The following is a 13,128-nucleotide window of genomic DNA, read 5'->3' on the forward strand; positions in this document are numbered from 1 at the left end:
GGTTTTGTTCTTTGTGGAGTTCCTATAGACGGCACCAATTGTACGAGCACGAAATAATCTTCTCGTATAATCTTGTTGATCAAGTTTGCGCTCCTCCAAACGTCGTCGCTTTACTTCCTGAAAACACGAACGTGAGCTAGCCGGCGGGTGTATGCCGGATACCTCTCCGATGCCTAAGTCAGCAAAATAGACAAGTAGACAAAAGCTCTGTGTATTCGGGAATCAAAGTTGTGATACCTGTATATAGGTTCTGTTATGAGCTTTTATAGGTTCCGCGTGGCACAATCCTAGTAGGACTCTTACTCCTCAATATAGAGTCCTCCTAGGAATCACATTTGTAAAAGATTATGCTTATCCCTTAACACCCTTACCACTGCTTTAAGCAGGTGAAATGGTTTTACCTCGATAGTATGACAAAACGACCGAGGTAACACATTTAAGAGGTTAGCTAGGTATGACAAACGACCGAGCTAATATTGCCATGTTTAAGCGGTAGATTCGACCAAGCTTCACCTAGCTCGGCTCTTCCCTTCAGCTTCCTGTACCTCGGTTCAGCATACTCTAGCTGGGCTCTGGGTTATTTAAGGCCGAGCTATCTAGGCCCAACGGTGAAGCCTACTTTACTTAGCCCACAACTCGGCTCACCTTTACTTGGTCCTAGCTCGGCCCGGACTTATGCTTTTTACCCTCTCATATATAGTGATAAGTTTTATACAAATATTTAGTTTTAAATGTGGTTGATACTGAATTACTTTTTCATCATGATTTATGGCGTATAAAGGGGTGGGCGTAGAATCAGTCAAGTTAGATTGGGGTTAAGCTTGCATACATAGTGAACATATGTCATTTCAATCTTGGCTCAGTCTAACATAAGGTTTAATTTTACTATCCCAAACTTGATCCTAAAAAGATTTTAGAAAATTGATTCAAAAAATAAATAGAAAGTTGAGATTTAAATGATATATTGTGAGTTCATATATAATTGAAATCTAAACTACACATTCATAATTTTAAATAAAATTCTCAATATATATTTTTTGAATGCCTTTTTTTTTTTGATAAAGATAGCGTTAGTGTTTTAGTAATTATATTACAATGCAAGCCAATATCTCTCCATAAATTCAAACTTGAAACCTTATCCTGACATCTAAATATCCTTTCTATGACCACTTAAACTAGTTTAGATATTTTGAGTATGTAATTTAGTTGCCTATTTTTGCCTATAAAGTTGGCAATTGATTCAATGTGGTGGGCACAACACACAAGAGTGACACCCCAGCTATCATCATGATCATATGCCGAAGGTGCATCGCTAACACGATATGTAGTAAATATACATCTCTATCAAAACGCTCATCTTGCCCCTTTACTTCGGTTCTTGTTTGTTCATTTCTACTCCACTAATTGAATGCAGCTCCAATCCAATTGCGTTTTGGATTGAGTTCGGGCAAGTGAGATTATGATGGTTTTATTTTAATGATTTAATTGATTCAATAATTGATTTATGGAGATTTAGGGGCATTCTTATTAACCAAATTTATTTATTTATAAATTATATATTTTTTGCCTATCATTATTTTTTAAGTGTTAGAATAAAACAAGTATTTTAAGATCTGTTACTGCATTAAAAAAGTATACATGATCTATAAGTATTTAACTCCCTCACATAGGACTAAACCGTAATTTACTCTTGATTTTAATCATTTTTATATTTAAAACATGAATGATTTGTTTTAAATCATACTTGCCATTTTTTTTTCTTCTTTTATTTTTTTGAGATAAATGAGATGAAATCCTATGGCTGCTTGTCGTATTAATCTGATTTATTCATTTATTTATAAATAATCTACACATTAAAATTAAAAAAATTAACAAATTGAATTTTCAAAATAAGGCTCATGATGAGATTAGCGCGGACTAGATTGGTTCAATCCACACAAATCGAATTCTTAATAATTTTACTTCAAAGTTGCCAAACAAACCTCTAGTCTTAGATGGTTTGCTATATCATTCATTATTACCAAAATTTTGCAAGAATTAAAAAATAAAAATAACTCAAGTTTTAAGATTATCTTTGTTGGTTTTGCTATTGTCTTTAATGTCAAACTTATATTTTAAAAAGCTACATTATCCAATATTTGGCAAATAATATAACAGATCGTAGCAAATTAGTAGGAATATAAATGGGATTTGTGTTGGATAGGGTATCTAGGAAGTTATAAAAGGTTGGTGTAAATAAAGACAACTGAAATAAGGGTGTGGAGCAGATAACAACTAGCCGGCACAAACAGTACCTAAAGTCATTATTATTGCTAATTAGTACAAATTACACTCACAATCCTTATAATTTGTTTCTAATAACAATTTAATATTTCTAGTTATAATTTCATTAATTTTATCCTTTAATTTTTCATATTGTGTCAATTTAATCTAATGCACTTTTACAAAATTGAACTGAAATCAATGAACAAAATAATCTAATCATTATCCTCGTATGATTAAAGAAAGGGTTGATGTCAAGTTTAAAATAGTTCATTCCCTTTTGAACATAATATTTTGCTTTTGATTTCTATCTAATTTCCTATGAATGTTATCAATTGGACAAAATCATGTAAAAACTCATAATTGATATAATTGAAATTATAAGGACCTAATTGATACAAAGAAAAAATTAGAGGGACTACACGGATAATTTATGTTATCAAATAGGTACAAACATGTAGGCAAGGCTATGGGGCAACTCTATGTAGCAACATATAGTGTATGTCCTTAACGTTGTTGCATGTGCCACTTGCATCCATTTGGGAAAATAAGACTATTTATTATTAGCTCATACAAAGTCAATCATCAATAGTGATATATTAAATCAAAATTTAAATCAAAATTAAGTAATCTTCATGCTTCTCTTACTTAGTGAAACCCATATATATATATATAACAAGTAATTTAGTGTTTAGTTTCATAGTAAAGCTTTTAAGGTTTTACACCACAATAGAGAGCATAGAGGAAGTTGCTAAAGGTAAGCTTATCCATCCATTTATTTGTTAAATCTTATGGGAAAACATCAATGAAGTCTCTTTTTTAATGAAATTTTTATGGGTAAATTATATTTTTCATGCTCGAATTTTTACTTAAATCTTACTTTTGTCACTCACTTTCTAATTGCTGCAATTAAGTCTTCATACTTCATACTTCAACATGTGTTTTAATGTTGTCCTCTTGCCATTCCATTGTTTGAAATTTGAGTGAAATTGAAACTTTAGGGACTAAAGTGAATTTGAGTGAAAATTGAAAGGTGAAAAGTGTAACTTTTCATACAATTTTTTTATTTTTTATTTTTTATCTGATCCCCTAAAATGTATTCATGTAGCCTTTATATGAAAATTTTATGTTCAAATTTTAACGGCTAGTGATAGAAGATCACATTGAAACATAAGTAAAATTATATATACTTAATTTTTGCAATTAAATATGAGAGACTAAAGTGAAATTTCAATAAAAGTTTCTGGATGAAAAGTATAATTTACCCAATTTTCATGAAAGGGTAATAATTTTGCGTTGATAAGAATAAAATTTATCAGAAATTTTCCCAATCTTCATGGCTTGTAGCATAGTTTTGAAGATAGAGTTGGCACATAGTCTTCCCCTTATTTTTTGTAGAGGTTGATTATTTTTTTATTTTTTATTTTTAGATTCTCTATCAGAAATGGAAAATGAAAAACAGATTGAACAAAGTCTTCAAGAACAAGATCAGATCAGTAAAGAAGAAAACCATGATAATCAAGATGAAATCAAGAAAGAAGATGATAAAGTTGTTCACATGATCGAAGCAAATCAATTGCAAGGGGATGTGAAAGAACAAAGACAAGAAAATGAAGCTGGAAAAGTTGGAAAGAGCCAAACTGATTCAATAAAGAAATTAAAACAAGGTTCAAAACAAAACATCAAGGCAAAGGGCACGATTCCTCAACCATTTTGTTTGGCAACTGAGAAAAGAATGTCCAGAGAAAGGCGAGGTTCGATGGATTTTAAGGAATATAAGCCAACCCTATCAAGATCTGGCAGCTTGAACTACAAGTAAGTTTACAAACAAACTCATGATTTCATGCTATACTACCAATTGAACATGGAAAATATTTGATGTCAAGTAGATTTTGAGTCAATTCTCACCTTCTAACCAAAATGGTTTGTTATAGGCACAAAAAGTTCACTCAATGTTCATGGTAGTCCTAGAATGAGTTGGACTATTCACTTAGTGCATGTCCCTCCTTAAAGTAGAGTTTGGAGAAAGCAAAATATAGAGTCCTCTCATTTTTGGAAGAACTATTTTGATGACTTGAACCCACATCACCACCGACACTTATAGAAAGTATTACCGTTTTGGACCGAGTTGTCCCTAAAAAATAAGTCTCATAAACAAGTCCACATCCATGGCCCAATCCATTGATAGTCCCCTTTATAGTAAGAGGTTTGAAATGGATAGATTAGGTACAAACATAATCTTTGGCATAATTTACAAGTTTGAATCCATAATCTCAAAATTAGTAGGTTTAGTTTAAATCACTAAAGTCTAAATCAGTGATCTGGTGAAGCATAATCAAAGATCTATTCAAAATCTAATCAACATAGTGGGTGTTTGGAAAGTGGCTATTATTTAGGCATTTTGGCTATTCTATTTTAATTTTTGTATTTGGAAAGATAGGATGGATTTTTATTTGAATTGTCGTATTAAAAAATGTGTTTGAAATGATGTGAGGCTGAAAAGACAAATTTGTCCCTAACCTCACTTTTTTCAAAATTAGTCTAAAGGGGCAAAATTGTCATTTCATATCTGTGGGACTAGACTGTCTGCCCACTGAGCCTACACTATTAATGTGACAGTGTAGGCTGCCCACAACCGCTCTTTTTTTTTTTTTGCTAAATATAAATAATTGGTTTAAGTACTTTTGAGGTTATTTGGCCTTTTTCTTGAATGGGGCTAAAATAGTCTCACTTCACTTCCCAAACACCGCCATAGAATAAGAGCTAAAGGGTTAAAGACGTGTAATACATTATCTCTCTTAAGTCACCCAAGCTACTTTTAATCATACAAAATTGACAGTGAGTTATCCTACATTGTCTTTCTAAGCTAGCTACTCAAGCTTGGTCCATATACTCTAGAAGTCTCTCTCCACCCATTGTGAATTAATTTTAATTTTTAGGTCGAATGCTTCCAACAAATATAATACAAAAAATAATAATAACAATAATAAAATAAAATAAAATAAAAAATTAAAGGGCTAAAGGGCTTGTGACATTTATTGGGATTGGAATTAAGGTTTTGAATGGACAGGGCTCTGTCTCAATCCTCCATTGGTGCTGAAAGAACCTCCAACCAGAGACATGCTAAATCAATTAATACAGCTCCAAGATCAAGTTTGCCACCAAAAATTGCAGCTAGTGAGCCTGTTGATAAAGGGGTAGAGGTGAGAATTTTCCAACTTCTCTCTATACTATCAAATGCATTTAATCATTTTGCTCTTTATGTGAAACAATAAAGTGTTTTTCCAATTTGGCTCTCAAAATACAGAATGGTCCCAAATCTAAGAACAAAACTCAAGGGAAAGAAACTGAAAAGAAGAAGCCACAACTAGATGCCAAGGTAAGTAATGCTGTGTGTGCAAGTTTTTCACTGCATTAGTTAATATGATTTCTAGTAGAAGGCATGTTCATGAGTAAAGAAACAGGAAGGAGGTGAAGTGGAGGGCAAGAAAATTCAAAAGAGTAGCACTTTCAAAGCACTGCCATTGCCAAGCTTCTATCAGCAGCAAAAAGGCCAACCTCCTAGACCAGAAACAAAGAAGGTAAAGCTGTTAAAACTCAGATCACTGATTGTAAGGTTAGGAGACACAGAAGTTAATGATAATAGCAGTGAACCATTCATTTTCTCAACCACTACTCATTGGAGAACTGGACATCTATAGGCACTCCCTCAATACGAGCTGAGTCATAGTCTAACTCCAGTCCCACCAAGGACATAATAATGTCGGTGGCTGTAAATTTTTTGGGAGTTAAAGCACCAAATACGGTTAGCATGAAATAAGATGAACTTTAGTTCAGAAATGGTACTCATGAGTAAATCAAATATGTACAGATCACAGCATCACATACAAAATCTCCATTGCTTGGCCAAGAAAGCAAGTCTGTGAACAAGTCCAGAGACAGCAAGGGTAAATTGGTTGCCATTGGGAAGACAATTAGTAGAAGAGCAAAAGAGACCATAAGCAAACTCCATAAAACAACTCCAAAGTCTCTAAGCACCCTCCCAAATGAAGTGGTGAAAGCTGTTGTCTCAAGTGGTTGATGATAATATGTAATTAAAGCTTGATCTGCATCTCCCTTTAGAGAATGTTATTTATGATTACATTTTCTTTTTCACTCATTTTTTTGTTCGAAATTATGAAGAAGAAAAAAATTAAGAAAAAGTTCATTGTGCTGTAACAAGTATGGATATGATACGAGCCTTGAGTAGAATCATATTCCTATTGTCATGTATTATGATAGGTTTTCCATCAAGTCCAAACAAGTTCTTTGAGTAATTTTTCTCGTGTGTGTGTATTTTTTTTTATAAATCAAAACAAGACATAATTTTACTTCAATTTCAAACATGAATTGCTGAATTACCACAACACAATCATTGCAGAAAGACCTAGTCCTCACTTCTACTTGGTAGGATTCATGGTTCAAAAACTTGAATTGGGATTTTGGCTATCTATGTCGCGGAAAAAAACTTGAGTACAACAATGATACAAGTCATTATGAATGTGTGATATCACCAATCAATAACATATCACTAGCCCTACTATAATGACACGAAAGTAATTAAATTGAGACTAGTCATTGAATTTTTTTTTTAATCCAAAGACATGAAAAGATTACTGTACTATACAAATTACAAACAACAAAACGGACGAAGGAAAAACAAAAGACTTTCTCCATCTATTCTCTCTCTCATTTTTTATCTTTTAGAGTTTTCTCTTCCTCCTCATTATTCCAGTTATTGTTAATGTTATTACTCAAACGTAATACAACATTGGTGATTAATTATATCAATATCATAACAAAAAGATCTCTTTTAATTCCATTTCATATTACTCTGTTCTTTGAGTGATGTCTAACGATCGCAGCCACACCACCATGAGACAGAAGAGCAAACCTTAAAAAGCTTCAGCCATGGCTGCCGCTGCTGTAGCCGACGTGTCATTTTCGCTCTCAATTTCGTCGTCCTCGTCATCTGCCTCCCACATGAAAAGAGCGTAGGATCCCAACACCATACTGGCAATGAATTTAAAATTTTCAGAGTCAAAATCAAAAAATTGTCATGAAAAACTAAGGTAGTGTTTGATAGAATTTTGTAAATGTGATTTGAGAGTATGAGTTGTATTTTGAGTTTGTGTGTTGTGAAATTATGATTTGAGTGTAAAAAATTTGTTTGGAAAAGAGTTTTGATTTGAGTAGGGAATTGTTGATGTGACATTTAAAATTTGATACAAAAATTTACAACTCATACAACTCAAAATTGTTTTAAAACACATAGAAAATTTTAAAAATTTCAAAAAATATTTTTTTCTATTATATATCAATTGCAAAAAAAAAAAAATTATAAAAAAAAAAATCACTATTCCGGTCAACCGGCCGGACGTCCCGTTTTGAAAAAAAAATTGAAACATGCGCTCGGTTTTTACAAAACAAACAGAGTATTCTGCAGACCTATAAAAAATTAATTCCACATCTCCATCCAAACACCATACTCAAATTGAATCATATTTTGAAATCACAACCAAACACAACATTTTTAATTATGAGTAGAGATTTGAATTTTACCAGTCGCTGGGAGAGGCATGAAGAGCTTGATCGAAGTAGGACTTGGCTCTATCTTCGTTTCTCTGAGTCTCCCAAATCAGCCTTGCGTATAGTGACAACACCTCTCCATCTCCAGGACTGGCGAGTATTGCTCTTCCGTAGTACTCCTCCGCTTTCACAAAATCCCTCTCCACCTTCAAACAACAATATATAATCGTCAATCAAAGCAATCAATCAGAGATCAAAACAAATTCAAATCTGACAAACACAAACATTTTCAAGCATCAATTTAATTGAGATTTGATGAAATTGAAGCGAAATTACCTCGTGCAAGAACCTGGCGTAGTTCCTGAGAATAAGTGAATTCGTCGGGTTAGACTTCAGCATTTCCTCGTAATACGCACCGATCTTGCTCCGATCGGCGTCGCCGCCGGTGGAAACACCAGTAGAACAATCATCATCGTCGCCGCCGCCGCCGCCTGGAAATCCTAATTCCTGCACCGGAATTCGACTCTCCGGCCAATGACTGGCGTAATTCCTGCGATCAAAATCTCTTTCACTCAACATCAAGGATCCTATAGGTCCGATACACTCCTCCTCCGGTATTATCGCCGGAAAAGAGCGCGATCCAATGCCGCTCAGCCTCGAAGCTTCAGTCTCCGATAGGATGACGTCGGACTCCGACGACACCCTCCTTATGCCCCTTCCCGGAGTAGAATCACTCCGGCGACCGATATTCAAATGCAGCAAAATTCTCGGCGAAGCCGAACCGGTCTTGTCGCCGGAGAAAAAACCGGCAGCGGAGTCGTGAAGGGATATAGAGAGTCTTGGAGAACCGGGCACGAAGGACTGGAGCTGGACCGGGACAGAACCGGTTCGCAAAAGTATAGACTTCATTGTTTCGAAGTTTGATACTCGTACTTCACTTCACATTCGGGCTTTTCAGTGTAACGACGGTTTATAGAGAGAGAGAGACGTTAGATTTAGTGACGGCGTTAATGAAAGGGCGTACTGATGGAGAACACGTGTAGTGGATGCACATGAAAAGGCAGTCCCGGAGGAGACGGCGATGGTGGAATTGAAGGCGTTCCACGTGTCCTGAGCAAACCGTGAAACTGAATAGACATGGCGTGGACTGAAACTGATGGGGCTGCCTGGTAGAAATTGGCAGCGATTGGTCAGAGCATTCTTAGCGGTGACTCAAATTTTTTATTAAATTTGAGTAAAAAATGATCTATTTTATTAAATTTGAGTAAAAAATGCCTCATTTCACTAAATTTGAAACAACTCGCTCCAACGGTTCACCTTTCACCAAATCTATCCCGGGACAGCCGGGTGGTCGACCGGTCGGTTGACCGGGTAGGCAAAAATTTTTTTTTTTTTTTTTTTTTTTTGGTGAATTGTCTGAACTTTTTTTTGAACTTTCTGAATTTTTTCGGGACGACCGGGGTGGTCGACCGGCCGGTTGACCGGTTAGGCAATTTTTTTTTTTTTTTTTTTTAACGGTTTGAACTTTTTTTCCTGAACTGTTTGAATCTTTTATTGGTTGACCGGCTGGTTAACCGGCCGGTCGGTTGACCGGTGTACCTCTTTCAACAGTCAGTAACAATGATTTGGTAAAATCTGTGTCTCGTTCTTAGTTTGATACTTTTTTTGCTGAAATCTCATTTTGATATCAATTTGGTGCAACGGTTGGAGTTTGAAAAAGTAAGTTTTTCATCAAAACTTGAATTTGATGCTGGGTTTGGCTCACCGTTGGAGATGGTCTTACGTGGTCAAAATAAGTAAAGATTAAACTAATTAATAAGATAAGATATAATATAGTAAAGATTAAAATAATTAATAAGATAAAATGTTATAATATATTTAATTTATAATTATTTTATTTTTTAAAATAATTATTAAATTAATTGTAAAAAAAATAATTTTAATTATTTCAAACATAACATTTTCAGCAAAGTTAAAATTGTTATAAAATAATCTAATACTATTTGTGCATGTTGTCATGTCTCGCCAAATTACCTAAATAGAATTGTCTATCAAGAGGAAGTCTCAAGAAATAGAGACTAACAAATATTCTAAAAGCTCTTGAAAAATTTAAGAAAATATAAAAATATAATACATAATCTATACTATATATTAAGCAAAATGGGTTTTTAACCCCAAGTCCTGTGGGAGCTCCAATCTCCCAATCTAAATTTTCTGATTTTTTGATTTAAAAAAACAATCTTCGCATTTATTAATTTCTCCAACCCCCAAGTCATACCCTCATAACAATACTTTAATGCATTAAGAACAAGCATAAAATTTTTTTTGAAATTCAACACATGAATTCTTTAAAAAGTCTCAACACATATGATTATTATCCCTCATAATAACACTTTAATGCATTAAGAACAAACATAAAAAAACTTGAAAAGTCCAACACATATAATTATTATCAAAATATTAAACTTTAATATAATATAATAAAAAAAAGACATTTAATTTCTTAAAAAGTCCAACACATATCTATATTATATAATAAGCAAACGGGGGTTTTTAACCCCAAGTCTTGTGGGAGCTCCAATCTCCCAATCTAAATTTCCTGATTTTTTGATTTTAAAAAAAAAAATTTGCATTTATTAATTTTTACCAACCCCCAAGTCTTACCCTCATAATAACACTTTAATGCATTAAGAACAAGCATAAAAAAAAGTTTTGAAATTCAATACATGAATTCCTTGAGAAGTCCCAACACATATGATTATTATCCCTCATAATAACACTTTAATGCATTAAGAACTAGCATAAAAAAAATTTCTTGAAAAGTCCAACACATATGATTATTATCAAAATATTAAACTTTAATATAATATAATAAAAAAAGACATTTAATTTCTTAAAAAGTCCAACACATATGATTATTATCAAAACATTAAATTTTAATATAATATAAAAAAGGAAAAAAAAAGAAGACATTTAAAATAAAATAAAAAAAGAAACCTCAACATTTATTGATTTGGTCATAATCCCCTGGTCAGCATTTATTAACTTTTTTCAATTCACATATCTTTCCACATGCCTGCATTTATTGATGTAGTCAAAATCCCCTAATCAGCATTTAAAATCCCATCATACAAATAATTATAGATACAACTCATGCATAGTTACTGTAATACCTTTTTCAACTTCTCCCATACACTATGGTTAGTGATAAGATTGTTAAATTATTTTTATAAAAAAATCTTAAAAAACATAATTTATATATTAAAAAAAATCTAAAACAAATATAAATATCTATAATTATCCCGTGCATAGCACGGGTGATAGGCTAGTTCTATAATATACATGGAAAGATCTAAGAAAATATTCTAGAGCATTCAAGTGAATATTAGAGGGATAGAGGCAATAGAATCCTAAAGAAATGGATGTGGTAAAAGATCTTTGTACTTACTTCTAGAATGAGGTAGATGTTTGCATAAATATTTTTAGGGAGGATTCTAGAACCCTCTTGTAGGGTAAGGAAAGCTTCCATGAGAAGCTTCTCCATAATCCTTTTGTTGTATGCTCTATAATATTCTAGAGAAGGCCTAAGATGCCTATAAATAAGAGAGTGGCTCATTTGCTTCATCAATGATTTAAGAGTTGTAAAGCTCTCAAAATAATACAAAAAATATTTTCTCAAACTCTCATTGCCTTTTTACTGGCCTTTCTTGCTAGTTTGTGAGTTAGGCTGACTTATCATCATCAAATTAGATTTTGAGATTGTTTAAGTGCTGCGCAGAGTGCTTGGAAATTACCTAAGTCGTGACAACGTGCCCTTACTATTGGTTAAGGATATAGCCAATGTAAAATTCGTAAAATATAATTACTCACTGCGTGGAGTACGAATTTGCATTTTTTTAATTTGTTTTTCTGTTTATCCTTCAGTAATGCTATAGACTCATAATTTAGATCTCTAAATTTATCTAAAATGATGTAGCAAAAGAGACGAATCCTACACAATTGAGTATATAACAAACTAAAAATTAATATGCATCATATCACATCATTATGGATCAAATTGTAAATTTTTTTTTATAGATCTTAAACATTTTCCTTTATATTTGTAGCCCAATTGGTGCCAAGCTAGTTTGCTTTTGATATTAGTATAAAATATGTTAAATTATTTAAAAATATAAAATGTTTACTTTAATATTTTTTTAATAAATTTATTAAAAAAAATTCTAATTAGATTCATAATTTTAATATAATTATATTGATTATTTTTCTGTAAAGTAAAATAAATTAAAATTAATACAAATGATATGAAATATGAAATATATCAGCATTTTTCCATTGCTAACTAATTTTTAATGAAAGAATAGGCCAAAGTTGTCATTTTAATTAAAATTTCAAGAAAAATCAACGTTAAATTTGTTGGAATTAGTTTTTTTTTTTTATATATTTTAAAGAGAAATCAATGCAACAAATATAATAACAAAAGGGATGGCCCTTTCTATGGTCCATTTTGTAGACCGGTCATACTGTTTGGTTCGTGGGCCTTACCATACAAAAAAAAAAAAAATTACGTTGATCAGATATTAATAGTTTTTTAATCAAAATATTTTTTTTGTTAACAATTTATTTTTAAAATCATATTTATCATTAACAAAAATGTGTTTCGATGAAGGGACAACCGATATCTGATTAATATGAGTTTTTGCAGAGATGAAATACTTGACAAACTCTATATATTCAACGGTTTTGATTATCGAGACAAGACTCATGATGGATTCCACAGACTTAACAGCACGGTTCAATTAGCCAAAAAAGGTAGCTTTTTGACTTTTTAGCTTTTTAAGCATTTCGACAACAACAGTAAAAAGCCAACTTTTTGGTTTTTTAGCCAAAAAAGTCAAATTTTTTTTATCCAAAATAACCCAGCTTTTTACCAAAAAAACATCAAAAAAGTCAAAAAATAAAAAGCTAAATTTTTACCAACTTTTCAAAACACCCTGTAAATTGAAAAAAAAAGCTCATTTTATATAAATATATTGAAATTTTAGTACTTTTTACAATTTTAACACAACTTATAAAATTGTCATTAACGTAACTCAAAACAAAAATTTGACAATAATACTTTGAAATTCATTTTCAATAATGTTATCTTTCATGCTAAATTATAACACTGTTCTATCACGAAATTTGAAAAAAGAAACACTAAAATATAACAATATTCATGTTAAATTATAACAATATTTCGACAAAATACTAATGCCTTGTTTGGAAATAGAATATTTTAGTAACTTTTTTATTTTTAAT

General features: G+C 32.1%; 2 protein-coding genes across 4 annotated transcripts; one reads left to right on the forward strand and one right to left on the reverse strand.

Moving 5' to 3' along the window:
- Positions 1-2,954: 2,954 nt before the first annotated feature.
- Positions 2,955-6,577, forward strand: LOC114298700 (protein WVD2-like 3). Of its 2 annotated transcripts, none has more exons than XM_082895893.1 (5): positions 2,955-4,077; positions 5,333-5,465; positions 5,570-5,641; positions 5,721-5,843; positions 6,134-6,577. In XM_082895893.1, the coding sequence occupies exons 1-5, from the start codon at positions 3,707-3,709 to the stop codon at positions 6,341-6,343; spliced, it is 909 nt and encodes a 302-aa protein (XP_082752019.1). In that variant the 5' UTR covers positions 2,955-3,706; the 3' UTR covers positions 6,344-6,577. The 2 variants fall into 2 exon arrangements, with proteins under 2 accessions (XP_082752019.1, XP_082752020.1); XM_082895894.1 differs by having other exon boundaries at positions 5,727-5,843.
- LOC114298701 (uncharacterized) lies at positions 5,153-9,021 on the reverse strand. 2 transcript variants are annotated; one of them, XM_028243319.2, is made up of 4 exons: positions 8,167-9,021; positions 7,864-8,036; positions 7,196-7,314; positions 5,153-5,445 (listed from the first exon to the last, which is right to left on the reverse strand). In XM_028243319.2, exons 1-3 carry the CDS (start codon positions 8,737-8,739, stop codon positions 7,197-7,199), a joined length of 864 nt encoding a protein of 287 aa, XP_028099120.2. In that variant the 5' UTR covers positions 8,740-9,021; the 3' UTR covers positions 5,153-5,445; position 7,196. The 2 variants fall into 2 exon arrangements, with proteins under 2 accessions (XP_028099120.2, XP_028099121.2); XM_028243320.2 differs by lacking the exon at positions 5,153-5,445 and adding an exon at positions 5,501-5,823.
- Positions 9,022-13,128: the final 4,107 nt, after the last annotated feature.

The sequence above is a fragment of the Camellia sinensis genome, chromosome 11 (genome assembly GCF_055761805.1).
Source record: "Camellia sinensis isolate YWXY chromosome 11, ASM5576180v1, whole genome shotgun sequence".
NCBI classification, from domain to species: Eukaryota; Viridiplantae; Streptophyta; class Magnoliopsida; order Ericales; family Theaceae; genus Camellia; species Camellia sinensis.